The sequence below is a fragment of the Pieris rapae genome, chromosome 21 (assembly GCF_905147795.1).
Source record: "Pieris rapae chromosome 21, ilPieRapa1.1, whole genome shotgun sequence".
Taxonomy (NCBI): domain Eukaryota; kingdom Metazoa; phylum Arthropoda; class Insecta; order Lepidoptera; family Pieridae; genus Pieris; species Pieris rapae.
Genome location: NC_059529.1, coordinates 5,989,008 through 6,006,191, shown reverse-complemented (window position 1 = coordinate 6,006,191; position 17,184 = coordinate 5,989,008). Strand labels below are relative to the sequence as shown.

Here is a 17,184-nt window from a genome sequence, read left to right as displayed (position 1 = left end):
CAATTCTTTTACTAATATACTTTACATTCTTCTGTAAAATTAAATTCAAGCTAATTGGTGAAAAGAGAGGAACATTTGTTTAATTGCCGCAATTAGATTGAGTTTCATATTTTATGAGAAATCTAAGTAGGCTATAAAAAAATACGTCGTGTTCTGTTGTTAATAACTTAATAGTAAGTAACCCGGGTTCTATGCTAGCTCAGATACACGCTTTATTTATCGATCCTTAATTTAACATTATCCATAGCCTAAAGTCGACGCTTTTTTATGAAGCATAGGGCAAGTAATGTCAATGACAGTAGGATTGCGGCTCTTGGGGCTTGAGCCAAAATCACAACAGCCATGACTGACCATCGCTAAAGAAATTTGTATGACAATGACAAAAGATTAGACTTTTTCGTTGGTTGGGGTCGTTGGATCACGTCTTTTGCAAAGTTATTTTCTCTCAAGCTCTCTACGCTATAATTCTTCTTTCTACAATTATTATTAGATGCATTCACTTTGATGAATCCTAATAGTCGAGTACAGTCGGTATTAATACCACAAGCTTAATTAGCTCCTTAGATATTCTATAATCTATATTTATAGCAATAACGCTTGTGTACATTGACGTGCATTCACAAATCACAGACGACATCTGTGATTTGTGAATGCACGTCAATGTCATATTCAGAATTCGTGTAATATTAGGGAGGATAATCGTCTGCTGTGTGCCTAAAAATTATAGTTTATTAATGCTTTTAAAATAAAATCTTCACTATCAACGTTTTTTTTACTGAATTCCAATAAATTTTCCGTTAATAAATTGCATCGTTTATATATTATCATTCCGTTAATATATTATAATATATCAGATATCGTTTATTACTCTTCGATTTTTTTAAAAGGTAAGTGAAGTGCCTAAAATATTTACCTGTATGTAATTAAATCATAGACATTATTGCACGTAAATATATTCAATCATTATTACAGAATTCAACATGTGGAAATTATTATTCCATTTAATTGGAGCTATACAGTTTTCGTATGGCTGCTATTATGACTTCATGTATGTGAGAATACCAAGCACTTCTACCACTGTAACTCCCTATGGTGGGAAGTTGAAATATTTAACTTATTTAAACGCCGTAAGTATTTAGTTTTGAATAAAAAATATCTTTATTATATATATCTATAATTTTTCTTAATCTTTTTTCAGATGCTCCAAACAGCATATTTCACTGTGGCATTATTAAATGATATAATAGGGACAGATGAACCTATGCCGGCCAATAAACCTTTTATAAGGCGAATGAAGGATGCTATTTTCAGTGCCTTAGCATTTCCATTATCTATGTTTGTAGGCATTACCTTCTGGGGTATTTATGCTGTTGACAGAGAACTCATTTTACCGAGAGCAATTGATGCTTATTTCCCAATGTGGTTGAACCATGTTATGCATTCCAATATTGTTGTGTTTGTATTAATTGAACTTGTGTCTACATTCAGAATGTATCCTAAACGGAAAGTAGGACTGTCCATACTGTCACTATTCATGTTAGGATATGCTATTTGGATTCATACTATCTATTTTAAGACTGGGAGCTGGGTCTACCCAGTGCTATCTGTAATTAGTTGGCCTGTTAGAGTAGTTTTCTACATCTTCAGTCTTGGATTTGCTTGGTCACTGTATTCAGTTGGTGAAACCTTAAATACGGCTGTTTGGTCAAAGGAAGTAGAATCCACAGTTAGGTCTGGCAAGAAGAAGGCCAAATAAAGTAGTACTCATTGCATTTTTAGCTTTTGCTTACTTAAATTAGCTTTACATTATTGAATTTTATAGGGTTATGGTGGGGTCTTGTAAAATGTGCTGTGTTAAGATAATTATTTATTTCTGACAAGATAGTAAATTTAAAAATGATACTAGTGATACAAACAATTACACTTTGTAATAATATTGTTACTAAGGTATATGTTTTTGTAGTAGTTTAATTCCTTTGTAGTCATCCATAGTCACAAAATATTAAAAACAAATTATTTTTACTTTAGAAAATTACAAGCACAATTATGCATAATGGCGTTTTTGAAGGATAGGAGGAATATGTAGCGAAAGTGTATGCACTGCAAACTAGTGTTCAAATATTGTGTAGTGTGGTGCCCAATTCAAAATGGGCAAATACGTAATTTTTAAATAGTTATGCTAGAACATGTGCTATCTAAAGCAATAAATTTTGATACAAGTACAATCTTTTATTTTCAACTGAAACAAAACTGATTAAAATTTACATATTTAATTTCGGTGCTTCACAATATAATGATGTAAATTCAATTAAACAATGCATAATTATAAATCTATAAAATTAATTATAAAAAGCAAAAACTTATTACAACGACTAGATATATATTCATGCAAAAACGATTATTTTAAAATTACTCATAAAAGCAAACATTTAATCGTTTTTACAGTACTTAAAAGAGGAACTAATTATATCTTACATATAAGGTTTATATTCCGAAACTAAACATTAAACGTGAACTTTGACCGCAATTCTATATGTCAAACACAAACAACATTTTTGACATACGCTAATCAGAGTTAGCGCGCCAACTGCCAAGTCTTGACTCACAAACTATTGAGGCCTGTTTAGAGAATTATTATTCAAATTAAGTCAAGGACAGGTTTTCGTATATTTACTGATAGAAAAACAAACGCACCTCATCTATTAAACTCGGGTATTTGTACTTATGAAATACGAGCAAAATTCATGGAAAATATTTTTTTTTATCATTTTGATTACTGCCTTAGTTTATAAATACATCTAATGATAGAATTTTGATTGCACCGATACTTAAACAATCCATCAATTATATTTAAATATTGACGCATTTTCTTCAAGCAAAGTTTTAATATATTGTACCTGTTTCTGTTTATAACACTTGTGTGACAACTCCTAAATAATACACTTTATTTTAATACTAGGCTGAGTATAAAAGCCATATTTTTGTTTAAAAATAAATCCAGTGGCGCAACAAACCTATAGGTGCCTCTGTACCTCAGATTTCATTCGTTTCCTTGTTCATTTTTATGTCATAGACAAGTAGATAATAATAGCCTTCCGTCTGACACATTCGACTATTTTTTTATATTGGGCATGCCATACCTCAGATGTTTTCCTTCAACTTTCTAGTACAAATGCGCAGATAGAAAGTCCATTGGTGCCAGCTGAGGGTCGAACCGATTATTAAAGGGTTGCCCTGAAGCCACTAGGCAAAAAATCTCTGTCAATGCAAATGCAAATATTTGATATTGTATTAAATCTATTTGAATTGTCTCAAAAGCATTGTTTTAATTATTAATACTGCATCTACAGGTACCATGAGAAAAAAGTTCGACACCAGAGTATATTATGTTCTCTATATACTCTCAAACTTATATATGTGCGTTTCCACAGATAACATGTATAACTGTAATTTATATATATTCCATATATTGTAGGGAAATATTTGGAAGGATAAATAATAATCAATTTATCTTTGTAAAACTACAATTCAAACACTACCCTAGTTTTACTTACGCCTTACAATAATTTCTAAAAATATCTTATCCGATATTCTATAGACAAATATGAAGCCGTTATACAATTGCCAGTTATATACAATTTTCTCTTATATAAATAAAAGTATATAGTTAAGCACTGTAAATAAAACTGCGTAAAATACAAGCTTATGTTTCTTTCGGTTAAATATTCTTAAATTAGCATGACTTTAAATTAATATATAAAAAATAAAATATATACATGTTTCCGATATTTGAACTAGTACCAAACAATATATAAAATACAGTAATTAATATTAACATTACTTTTACGCGCATGACGCAGGCTATAGTCGGCCATACGGCCTAGTCTTTCGTACACATTTCTTTAGTTTTTTTTACTGTTTCGCGCCAAAAAATTACAGCTGTCATTTGACGCGCTAAAAATTTAAGAAGTTCTATTTTTTGCCTGATGTCCCACTAAAAGCTAAGTTATATAATAATATTATAACTTAAAATCATCCTAACCTATTTATTATGCTTTATTTTTATTGACATGACACTTATTTGCGACTCTAAAGCAGACGTAATTTATATCATACAACACATTTAAAATCACACTTCTCAAAAATATTTCTTTCCACATTAATACTGGCAACACTGATTTATTTTATTGAAAAACTATTTGCAAATTTTAAGCTTGGCATATACAAGTATAGTCATGGCATATACATATACAAGTCCTAGGCTTAGACAATAGCAGTTTCCGATACGCGTCACAGCTGTCGCAAAGAAAATCTACGTAAGAGAAAACTTACGTTTGTTTAGGTGAAAAATAACATACAAATTCACATGACTCAATTAGTGAATCCCCATCACTACCGTAAAATATTATCTAGGCTGTCTTATAAGTAAGCTTGGACGCCTTGATTTAATTTCGAATTAAGTTTTTACAAGCTTAGTAGACACGCTTAAATATTTTTTTTTATAATTAATATTACTTTTTTTGCCTAGCAACCACTAAATTTATTTTCGTAAGTGTAGTTTCATTTGACAATTTGATTATAGCGTTTTGACATTAACCTTTGGACAACTATCCACGCAATGACAGCGAGCTTACCTGACAGGTGTCACGTGGTCTGTGCATATGTAAGGTATAAACGTGGAATGAGGCCACAAAGCGACGGAGCTACGTTTTAATGCGACGCGCCACTTTGACACTGTTCTTCCATCCGTTGGATTGCGCGTCGCCATTAATGGCGCGTGTGAATGACGTCATTTTATTTTTTGTCTCGTACAACACGTCTGAATCGGTGTCCGATTCGGACAGGTCGTTAGCAACTAAAATGTTAAATAAGTAAAAATGAGAACCAATTGTTATATTACAAATGAAATCTATAAATTATTTATTTGATATGTCGTAAATTCTAATTTGCAGCATTGTGGTTCCTGTTTACTTCCATAAATTTTCATATATCAGTCATGATTAGTTTTTTATACCATAGAGCAAAACAGATTGAGTAACTAAAAACACCTCAATAAAATGTATTAAGGTAAAAACCATAAAGAATATCAGCTTATAAAATATCGATGTGTGAATTTGGACCATCACAATCCAGTGCCTCGTTCATCGTTTCGAACTTATTTTGTTTATCAAAAGTTTCGCCTGTCAAACCAAACTGTATGTAAATACGTACATATTGATAACTAAATCGAACTTAATAAAATAAAACTCACGTGGTTTTTGTTCGTGATCGGCGTGGGGTAAGGGCCGGTACGTGCGTTGTCTAGGTTTGCGAGGCGCGCATAGTTTACGTGCGACGCGCGCGCACGCCCAACCCGCGCCGCACAACGCGCATAACACACCAACTCCACCAACACTCGCGTATACCACAGACCAATCTGTAGATTAGGATAAACTCAATATCCAGTTACCCTCAAAAAGCTTATAATAATAAAAGTTTCTATCAGTTAGCAAAAAGCCTAAAAAACCTTGCAGTGTTGGTGAGCTAACATTATTTCTTTATCTATATATCTATAACAAACAATGCCCTCAACTGGTAAAATAACTACACACGTAGGGCCGAGCTAGGGTCAGTTACTACCACAACACACACACACAAATGCACCTTATTTTTTTTCCATAATTTTTATTGTTAATCTTTGATTATTATTATTTTGTGGGTTTCTCTGTGTGTGTTAATGTAATAAATGTTATGTTATGCATTAGAAATTTTAAGTTACTTCTATAATTTGATAAATCTCTTAAGAGATTAAGGCAAATTTTAGGAACAGAAGAATATTTTTTTATTTGGTTCTCAATTACTAAGATGTATACATAGCAACACATAAACACTATTATTTTTTTAAGCGAAAGCGACCATTTAAAGAGTAGTCTTAAAACAATCAAAACCTTACCACAATCAGGCATAGCGTCCGCCTGAAACTGAGCAAACAAACTCTGCATCCAAAAAGCGTCACATCGGCACGTGCGCGTCGACTGATCGCACACTCCGCGTCCCGAGCACGTACTGAGACAGCGTACGGGACGTATACGCGCCGCACCACTTGATATTGCAGCTGGACGTGATAATGCTAAGGCACGAATACCGTCGATTGCCTCGCCCTGGCAAGAAGTAATATACATTGTAGTCCCGTAATCATAAAAAAACCTAATTACAAATTATTGCATCAGTGAAGTATTAAAACTATGTTTAATGTCATAACTATGGGGCTATACCATAAAAACTAAACATTTTAATATTAGTCTAGTTGTTAAAATATACGTGAGACGATTCTAAATAGCTGATTTAATTTATTTATTTTTTATTATATTTACTTTAAGTTGGAATGTGAAACGTATACCACTTGGCCTACAAACATTTTGCAAAAAATACTTGGATGATTATTTTTATAAATATTTTCTAGCTAATTCCCATACTCGTATTCTCTTAGCATACTGTTGAACATTATTTCCTTTTAAATTTTATCTTTAAAAAAAATACTTGGATGATTAAAAAGTAGCAGATCTTGCAAGTGCATCTGTGTTAACATTTATTTACACTAATTTAACGTTAAACTATATTCTTGCTCAACTGATCAAAATAAAAGATCAATTACCTTTTCCGATAAGAAGAAAATAATCTGCGTATTCCCCGAATCGACCTCTCCCCTTATCTCCGTCACGTTGACTTTTACATCATCTTTGAGTAGCAGCATCATCTTTTGCAGAAGAGAATCCAACTGGTTCTTCGTAAATGTTGATATCGGTGTGTGGACTGTCATTTCTAGAAGTTTCATCTCGAGAGGATCCGGTTTGACTTGAACACTCACAGTGTCCCGACTTGACTCCCCTTGGTCATCTGTCACTGTCAATTCGAAGACATATCTGCCAGCTTCTATGTTTGTGAGCTGTAATTGGAATCAATTTGAAGACAAGGACAAATATAAATTATATTTCTTTCTCTTTTCTTTAATTATAATCTCGGGCAAAACATTTTGGTAATTTTTAAGAATCCATTTAGGAAATGTAAATTAACGGATTTAATATAAAACTATAGATTCACAAAACTCAGTTGTATTTCGAGCTATATAATGATAAGTATGTAATAAATAATTATTCCTATTTTCAATATCTCCACCAATAAATACATATTAAATCTATGAAGAATTGCTAAATTATTCTGTAGCATTAATTTTTCATGAAATAAAAGAGTCTAAATATTCCAGATTCTATAGACTTACCATCAAAACAGACCCTTTATCAGAATCAAGTATAACTGTTCCCGCCGCTAATCCTGAGCTAAGCCTGGTCCACTTCCAAGACACTATGCGGAAGTCATCCGAAGATTTCGAGCCGTTTAGTATTAACACTGGCAAGGGCAAGTTCAGAACCTGGTCACCGCCCGCGTCTGCCTTTGGTGGGCTGTTTTTGTCTGGAATATTAATATATTATTTATTCATATAATATATTTTTTTTTTATTTTATTCATGCTAAAAAATCACTCTTACAATTACTTTGATTAAAATGTATGGCGTTTCGAATATAATATGACTTGCTTCCTATCGCATAAATGAAAAAAGTGGTTCTAAGTGCACGGTACATAAGAATAAAAAAAAATGTCATTTCTTAAATTACCTCCTGAGTAATAATATTCATACCACCTTGAAACTGTTATAGAAAATGTTGCTTTATTTACATTTGATGAAAATAGTATTAAATAATGGCAACATTCATATACGTAGAAGAGTAAAATCGAAAATACTTACTCTGCGTGACAGTGACAGTGACGTTATCTGTAGCAGTGTTGCCATTATCATCCAATACGGTTAGCGAAAACACGTATAGCCCTTTCGTGAGTTGCGTTGCATTCGCAATGCTTTCATTAAACGTGATAATGTTAGAGTTAGTGGGACCAGATAGGCAACGCCAAGTGTATGCAACAAGTTTTCGGTCGTCGTGTGAGCCAGTCCCATTTAGTGTCACCCAGGTTTGAGGAAGTGATATGAACTGAAATAGTTTAGGCTCGATTTAGATATGGACCTTTTTAGTTTAGTCTATGGATGGGTAATAGAACTGCGTTCGGTAAATTATAGCTTTGAATATCTTTATATGTCTACTATGAATCTATTCGAAATAAATAAAATGATATTGTATTTCCTGCTTATTTTGTACTATATGTCAGATTTCATCTATATTTAGTTAGTTATAGACTTCAAAGATTTTTTAAACGTCAAAATAATAAGATATAATTTGGCATATACTTGTTTCGAGCCTAAACCAACATGCAGGAAAGTTAGAAGAATTGAAAGAACAGATTTATGGCATTTATATTAACATGCAGTCATTAATATTTTTATGATTCCTTAGGTTTTGATCAAATTTTTGTTTGGTATACTACGTCCATACATGCTCTGAATAGTGCATGGCTCTAGACATTGTTCTTCTTTGATTCTGGAATTTTACTCGGTTCAATTATTAGTAAAACAATTGTAAATGCAAAACCAGATTTTCAAGCTTTTCTAATTTTTAATAGTTTTTAAACTTATAGCATATATACATGCGAACCCCTTTTTTGAATCTTATTAACAATTACGAAGACTTTGAATTAAAAAAGAACATGATACTTACAGCATCTTCGCCAGCATCTGCAACCGGAGGCGTATTGGTTGGCGGCTTAACGAACACGTGCACCTCTGCAGTGGAAGATTGACTAGACGAGTCTGTCACTTTCAACACAAACGTATATACACCCTCTGATAGATTTGATAGCTAAAATAATACATTCTCTTTTGTAGGGTGAAGTAGAAAGTATCACAAGAACGAAATTACTCGATATAAATAAAAAAAAGAGTGCATGTACTTATGTACACACGTTAGAAGTTATACTTCTTTGGCGTATGGAAAAAATAAATAACTAAAATGTAGAATTTATTAACGATAAATATTAAAATTAATCAAAAATATATTATGTATTTAAATAAATAAATTATTAGTAAATAATATCACCGTCGTATATGAAATGGATTTAAAAACACCAAAAAAAAATATTTATTTTTTCACACCGTTTAATTGTATTGTTACGAAACACAGGTCCTAAATATAAAAATACTAGAATATACAACTTGAACATAGTTATCGATTTCCATGCCACATAGACCTAACTTTACGATGTCGAATTTAGGTGTCGGTGTGCGAGCACATCGTAAAAATTCACTCTCATCATTTTTCTCCATCGCGCGAAAAGAATTATATTTATTCATTTAAAAGACTCTTTTTACAGGGGGCAAACGGGCACGCTCACCACTATAAACAATAGAAATAATTCAACATAGCTTCCGGCTCGCGTTTTTTGGCTGCAATCTTACCTGTAAATAGGGTGAATGTGTATTCTGCATATCGACAGCTTTATTAGCATCTTCCGCTGATTTCGTCCATTCCCAAGAAGTTATCTCATGGTCGTCCGTTGACAGGCTACCGTTGAGTGTCAAATTGTTATTTGGAAGGTAGAGTATTACGTCCTGGCCTAAAACAATGATTTAGTCGTCTGTGATATTATTTAGGTAGACTTAAATGCAGAAATATTTAAGTGGTAATATTTTTTAAGAGATCAATCTAATTTTATAATAAGATTACTAGAAAAATTTATTAAACAGTTATTTAATTTTGCAGATAGACAGTAGATAAATGTTTTATACGTCTTACACCATTTTTTCCCCAAATAAACAAAACTATGGATGAAAACGGATAAATTGGCAATTTATTGCGATTTTCCTAAGTGGAAAGGAAATTCTTGATTTTAGCTTGACTGGAATTGATTAAAAAACAATAATTTATTGCTTTTAGCTAGCCATTTTTCCTTATTTGAGGATTGGTAAGATTTAGTATTCAGTGTTCGTATTAAATGGTACATATTGGTATAATGTCACGTGTCATAACACGTAATTTGTCTTGTCTTGCGTATGCATATGACATGTGACAAGAAGTATACGAAGTTTGACAGACGTCATGGGGAAAGATTTTATTTTTTTAGCTATTTTTGCTTTTAAATATAATTAGGTTATCTTGTATTTTATATTTCGGCGCTTTTTATTTAAAAATCAATAAAATCTGCAGATAAGATAATTGTTGATTGCAAAATCAATTTATGACTGCTTATAATGAATGTTCAGAGTAGGAAGTGAATTTTTAGTGAAAATAAATACTCAATATTTTTCCTTCATTAAAATGAATTCACAAAATAATGTACTTAGTTATAGATTAATTCCGTATTGATTACATATTACGTATGCAAAGTACGCAAAAAAATATTTACATTGCAAATTAAATAACAATTTACATGAACAACAAATAAAATAATTAGAAAAAAATTTTTAGTAATTTCTTAGTAAATTATACCTTACTGTACAACCATTTGGTTTAACAATAGTTAAATGGAATATGAACGTAATCTGTCAACTGTCATATTTTCTGAATGTATGTTTTAATATACATATGCATTACTTTTGATGTGTGTATCTCCCAATTACATCATTATAACCAGTATAAACCAGTGATGTCAACTTGGGGATTTCTCCCTAAAAAGAGGGAATCAAGTTGTCTTAGAGGGTTTTTGGGAGGTACTTTATTCAAGGTTTTTTTTACTGCAAGATCGAAATTTTATACTACATCAATGTATTTTAGATGCATATTTTAAATAACATCCCAAACCGAGTACAACAGAAAACCTAAAGAGGTTTTTTACTCGATATTTCGGGGAATTTGAAGTTTATTTAAGGAAAACAATTTGTAGGAGTTGGGATGACTGTCACCAACTAAAATTAATTGTCAAATTTCCATAGACAAATAGCTCACCTGCATTTGCCTCTGGTGGATAATCGGTATGATTTAAAACCGTAATATTAGCCGAAGTGAAATTTTTCACGTGGTCCGAATCCTCAACTGTCAATTTAAACGTATAATTTCCTGGTTGTTTGAGGTCTTTTAAAACCAGTGTAGCGCCATCTTCCAGTCGTGGTTGGTAGCCCAACGGCCCAGCCGTCAATTCCCAGTGCCATGAAATTATTTGATCATCATCCTGAAATATTTAGAGTATAAGTTAAATTAAAATAATCTCGCCATACAATTCTAGGCATAAGGTGTTCTCACAGCATCGACTTTCGCTGGCACAGGCACAAAGCTGAAGAAAACCCTGTTCTATAAACAAATAATAATCTTCATTTATTTTTCTCACATAAACCTCTAAATAATAAGTTACAAATATTTATTATTACAAATAAATAATTGTCTTTCTTTTGAGGGAAATGCTGGTTTTTGTTTCCTGCTAAAGGTAAGTGTACCAAGTCATCTAGAGAGAGAGAAAATTTTAGAGAGAATATACAATTATTATTACAATAGGTTGCAATGTAAAACAAAAAATATATAAGAATTATATATTTGGAAACCACATGGGGTTTGTGTTTGTGTGTAAGTGTGGGTCTGTATGTATTATTTAATTGTTAATGTGATAAATTTTTCACTTTACATAAAATTCTTATCTATCAAATCTGTGAGAGAATATTATGAGAGTCATCAAAAACTTTATACAAATAACAAACAACAATTTGTTTTATCAAATAAATACAGTATATCATTAACCACATCATGAGGGTGTTTAAAATCGATAAATACAGACGGGCGACGCTTGAAGCATTAATGTATTCTATTGATTTAGCTTTGGACTTCCACCCAACGATTAGTACGATGAACTGTTTCCTATACCTATACCTGTTTTCTAAACCAAGCAGAATTTATATTTACGCGGAAATTAGACTCACGAAATTCGGGAATTCGCAAATAACAGTATCTTAATACATCTTTTAGAAATAATCTTGATAACTGTTGAAACCGGTTATATCTGGATTTCTATATAAAAATATATTGCATGAAAAAGATTTTTTAAATAAAGTTATAAGTATTGTCATAAAAAAAGAGCTGCCCACTGGAGCCTTGCTATAGGTAATGCCACCTCTGTTAATTAACATTACATTAGTTTAAGCTTACTTACTAGTAATTTTGAAAATTAGTCAACATAATATTATGTACTTATTAGGCATAATTAATGTATAGACTAGATTGTAAATAAAGTAAATTCGCAATCACTGTTGTGAATTTTCTATGAACAAAAAAAAAACAAAAAAAAGTAGCAATTTAAATAAGAGCACCATTATATCTTATCAAAGCTATGTTTACCATAGCATGGAAAATTTGCATTCGAATATATTTAGGTCGGAACCAGTGAAGCGTGATAGTGATAGGAAATTGCGACATTATTTATCTAGAATAATAAATAAAAATCGGAACATTAATGAATTAAGCGATATGCCTGGTTTTTAGCAATATATTTATTTAAATAGCTGAATAAAAAACCTATTACATAACTTGGATTAGTATTATGAATCTTTAATGTTATAAAATTTTGGTTGAACACACATCTCAGGAATTTATTAAGCATTTTGTGTGTTTTCTTGCGATTTTGTCAAAGCAGTATGAACAACTAACATGAGCAAAGTTTATTTTTATATTTTTCGCTAATTGCTCCTCTTTAAATTAAATTAGTTTAAATATTTCATTTTTTGAAAGTTTTTCAAAAAACCGTCCAAAACATAAACGTTTCTTTAAATATTTTAACGTGATATAATATAAGTAACCCACCCCAGCAATCATGACCCGCGAACTTTGAAAAATTATAAACATATAACTTCCTATCCTCCTATTCCTTATATAACGCAGTGGAGAACTTTTGACGTTTTTATATAAATCAAAAGCTAGACATATGCCGTCGCTATTTTGGTTTTCATTGTCTATGACTCTCACACATAACGCAGCTTTCTATTGGTAAAATAATTTTTATGTTCAGAGTTTTATAGATCCAGAATTTTTATGTAATAGGAGACAAACGGGTAGGAGGATCTGCTGTTAAATGATGACCGCCATCCATACTCACATTGTCAGAAGTCTCGCAAGTGTGTTGCCAGCCTTTTAAGGCTTGGTACACTCTTTAGATTAGTCACTACATACCTTGCTCTCACTGCCATCCAAAACTGCACCTGAATTGGGTAATTTAACAGTTTGCGATTGCGGTGTTATAACAACCACTGGGGCTTTATTAATTCTCTTTGGTGGCAACACTGTTACATTTGCATAACCCTCTCCATACGAGTTAGTGCCATTCACGGTCACTTTAAATCTGTATTGACCTTCAGTAAGGTCAGTTAAGGTCACCGATGCTCCATTTTGTATCATGTTGCCTGAAAAAAATGTATTTAATTATTTGAAATTTCATTTTAACAAAAGCTATGTTTTGAAGTAATATAATTCTTATTTCCGATGCGTCATTTAATTTATTAACAGAAATTATATGTAAGTACTCATAATCAAGCTAATTAATAAGGTAAAAGTGTTGCCAACATAAAAAATCTAAGGGTCTATTATCCCATGACGGTTTTATTTCAGCATAAACTCTAGAAGAATGACATTGATGAAAGGAATTTTTAATAAATATAAGAAGGGAAAGATATAAAGCAAAGTGCATATAATGAATATGACAAACAAAAACATAATAATAAAAAAATATATATAATGCCTAAAGTGACTAGGAATTAATTATGACGTGATGTTGTTGTTTTGTAGACACTTTAAAAAAATACGTGTTTTAAACAGTCCTGTACCAATAGGTAATTAAAAAAAATTATTTAAAATGTGATTAGTTTGTGATTATCGCATTTCCCAATTTTTTTATAAAATTCCAAAGACTAACTAGAAGAAAGAAAACACAGACGCAAAATAATCAAACACTTATTAAAGATTACCTGTAAATGTATCTTTAGGTTGCCCAACAAGCGTCCAAACATGGCTATAGTGGCTCATCGTGGACTTTTCATCTGGTATTGTATAAGCAGACAGGGTTACTTCATTTTCTGGTAACTGCACCTGGAAATATACTTAAACCATGTAGGATTATTTATGTAGATGTAAATAGATCTACATGATTTAAAAATAAGACTTAACTTTCTATGTAACCTACATATTTAAAAGTTTTTAGATACAACATGGAACCATTTGGAAAAGTGGACTCGTGTGTTAACAAATTCTGTTGAATTTAATATAATTATAATATTATATAAAAAAGGAGTACTATAAAATTATAATATAATATAGTAATTATTTACTTCGTCTTCCTAATGTAAAATATTTATGTACCACACACATCACAAATTTATATCCTTTAACATCAGAATAAAACATATTATAGGAACACTTACTGTTTGTGAAAGTATGGATACTGTTAAATTTTGCACTGGTTTATTTTCTTTAATATCACTTTTTGTTTCCATGTCTTCTTTTTTAATAGAATCATTAAGATCAGTAGGACCCTTTGAGTATGGACGTCTTATTGGCACACAGGCACCCTGATCGTTCATTTCTGTACCCAATACACATTTGCAAATTCCCTTATGCATGTTATGTCCTAATGGGATACATTCTGCATTAAAGGGACAATTATTAGTCCCCATCACACATACTACTTCCTCAAGAAACTTGGAAGCCAACATCATATCATTATCACTGTTATCATACTTTTCATAGCCAGAATCCTCATCATCAATAGTGGGCAAGTTATTTATGAAATGTGCTAGATGATTAGACTCTTCATCGTCAGCAACTTCACTGTGTCGATTTGGATACCCATAAACAAGTTCCTCTTCCCCAAAATTTCGGTCTTCTCGGAAGCTTGACTGGCCAAGGATCTCTGACCAATTTTCTATAACATAAATGTTTACAGTCATTTGTTGAAATGTGAAAAATTATAATTATCCAAACTCAATTAACATAATTTATTAATTTTAGAATTCAGTTAACTATCAGATACTTAAACAGAATTTTTAGCTTACTATTAATCAAATTAACAAAAATTACACAATGTGAATATCTTTTTAAACAAACCAAGTACTTTAGTTACAATTATATAAATTTATTGAATATTTCTATTTTGAATATGGTAGAGCAAAATAAGAATAAAATAGGATAGATTGTTTAACAACAGTTAAGTATCATGAAATTATAGTTAAAAGTATATGTACTTACCACTGGGAAGTACAGGTTTTACAAGTATCATAGATACATGTCTATTCCAATTGCGACCACTTCTTGGCAATGGAAGGCACAGTTCATCTGTTACACATTCTATATGATAGCACCGTGAATCTACTATGAACACAATATTGCAATTGTCAGCAAGACAACAGGACATCACACATTGTTTTAGCCCCTTTAAGTCAGTTTTCTCCGTATAATTACCCGCTGTTAAGTTGCCTATAAAAAGTACCAAGTTATATATGTTTGTAGATTAGTCTATATTCCAATGTTTGTCATTTCAGAATAACATAGTATATATATTATATTAAAGTCAAATAATAGTCAAAACTAAAAATCTTTTAGATAAATGAAACATATGTTTTATTCTAAATAGAAATGGAACTAGTGATTTCTTAGCAACTAGAATACAAACCTGCTGGCATGAAGTTGTCGAAATTTTTGGGGTATAACTTAGGACATTTATTATTACTTTCATATTTCTCAGTCCATGGTTTCGTGAACAATGATAAGCAAATTTCTAACTGCACTAAAAGGATAACGACAAAGACAAGTTTCCTCTCGGACATGTTATCAGTTTTCCAATAAGATTTCACGGAGTTTGCTTAATTCATAACTGTATTTTAATTAAATGAACAGAAAAATATTAAATTGAAATTTATCACACAGGAAGCAAAGGGTTAGTGATATGAAATATATAACAGAGTGGGCGAAATGATAAAGATTTGTATAATATTTACAATACTGATATCAAATCATTACACCATCGATATTACATGTAAACTGAATTCAAATTCAAACTGGAGTCTGGAAGTAGCCTTTTATTTATATTATGAGCTATTCGAATTAAAAATATTATGTATTTTCTGTACACAATTTTACCGCAACTTTTCGGCAGTGTTACCAGTAAATAAATTGAAACCGACACGCAGGCAATAACTAGTGACATAATTAAGACTAGAAGTTATGGCAGGAATACAAGATAATCTTATAAATTATAATGCATCATAATTTCTCACAGGTTTTTTTAATGAGACTATGTTATATGTGTCAATAAATGAAACAAATACAAAACTTATAAATAAATTAGTAAAATTAAACTAACATAGTGTAGTAACATTAATATAAGATAAAATTGATATTTTTACTGTTATCAAAAAAAGTAATATTAAAGGTTAAATTTTAAGTAAACTCTCTATAATAAACACATCATATTTCTTAACAACCCTAAGTTTGGAGAGAAGATCTCTTTATTGGCCACCCTGAATGGTGTTGTGCACCGCGAAGTGAAAAAGTTCTACATCGAAATCACATTGAGATGTATCGACCAACTCGCAAAAACAAATTCAGGTCATACTTTATTTCGATTGTCGCCCGGGTGCGGTTACATGCTGTTTTTGCATGCATGCATGCTTGAGGGTGTAAATATAAAAATGATAAACACTGTAAACAACTCTGGGAGTGTTTCTAAATCAAACCTTATTGATGTGAAACATCTTTAGCCGCACGTAAAACCGATTTCTGGCGTGGCTATATGATATACAGCGTGACGCTATATGATATACAGTCTAAATGCAGTAGTAAATTTCACATTAAAAATATTTAATGAAAATAATGTTTATTCAACAAAATATAGTCATCGTCATCTGGAAAAAAATCGTAATATTTTATTTTATCATTATAACATATTTAGTTCCTATCACAGTTTGTTCTTTTCTGCATATTACTTTTACAAAATAATGTCGATGTTTCACATCTGCCAGGCGTCCCGTGATGGCTCACATTTTTTTTAGTGACAATTCACTTTAAAGAATCCATAAACCTTATGCTAATTCAAGTATTCTTACATTATATAAGTTTCTTTGTATATCTAGAAAACTCTTGCTAGCTCGGTCCCTTCTTCATTATTTCTTAGATTAGGCTCTAGATAGGCTCTAGCGCCTGCCTGTTTCTGTATACTGCACGCGACTGCGTTAAGTAGCTCCTGTAAGTACAAAACGGATTGATTTCGACATGTCGAAAGACTTTGGTCGAA

At 31.4% G+C, this 17,184-nt stretch overlaps 2 protein-coding genes across 2 annotated transcripts; one reads left to right on the top strand and one right to left on the bottom strand.

Moving 5' to 3' along the window:
* The first annotated feature begins 662 nt into the window (after positions 1–662).
* LOC111003894 (androgen-induced gene 1 protein) lies at positions 663–2,220 on the top strand. Its single transcript, XM_022274651.2, has 3 exons — positions 663–887; positions 973–1,127; positions 1,199–2,220. Exons 2-3 carry the CDS (start codon positions 981–983, stop codon positions 1,754–1,756), a joined length of 705 nt encoding a protein of 234 aa, XP_022130343.1. The 5' UTR covers positions 663–887; positions 973–980; the 3' UTR covers positions 1,757–2,220.
* Positions 2,221–2,772: 552 nt separating this feature from the next.
* Positions 2,773–16,062, bottom strand: LOC111003886 (dyslexia-associated protein KIAA0319-like protein). Its single transcript, XM_022274639.2, has 14 exons — positions 15,565–16,062; positions 15,141–15,368; positions 14,318–14,817; positions 13,865–13,985; positions 13,074–13,303; positions 10,869–11,091; positions 9,383–9,540; positions 8,646–8,786; positions 7,784–8,024; positions 7,259–7,449; positions 6,635–6,925; positions 5,933–6,140; positions 5,252–5,416; positions 2,773–4,855 (listed from the first exon to the last, which is right to left on the bottom strand). Exons 1-14 carry the CDS (start codon positions 15,716–15,718, stop codon positions 4,704–4,706), a joined length of 3,003 nt encoding a protein of 1,000 aa, XP_022130331.2. The 5' UTR covers positions 15,719–16,062; the 3' UTR covers positions 2,773–4,703.
* Between the last annotated feature and the right edge of the window lie 1,122 nt (positions 16,063–17,184).

Excerpts from the sequence above, each read along its gene's own strand:
- LOC111003894 (XM_022274651.2), top strand. The coding sequence starts at position 981 with ATGTGGAAATTATTATTCCATTTAATTGGAGCTATACAGTTTTCGTAT. Across the intron at positions 1,128-1,198 it reads ATTTAACTTATTTAAACGCC|ATGCTCCAAACAGCATATTT; the intron begins GTAAGTATTTAG and ends ATCTTTTTTCAG.
- LOC111003886 (XM_022274639.2), bottom strand. The coding sequence starts at position 15,718 with ATGTCCGAGAGGAAACTTGTCTTTGTCGTTATCCTTTTAGTGCAGTTA. Across the intron at positions 6,141-6,634 it reads TTTTCTTCTTATCGGAAAAG|GGCGAGGCAATCGACGGTAT; the intron begins GTAATTGATCTT and ends ACTTCTTGCCAG. Across the intron at positions 5,417-5,932 it reads GGACGCTATGCCTGATTGTG|ATTGGTCTGTGGTATACGCG; the intron begins GTAAGGTTTTGA and ends CCTAATCTACAG.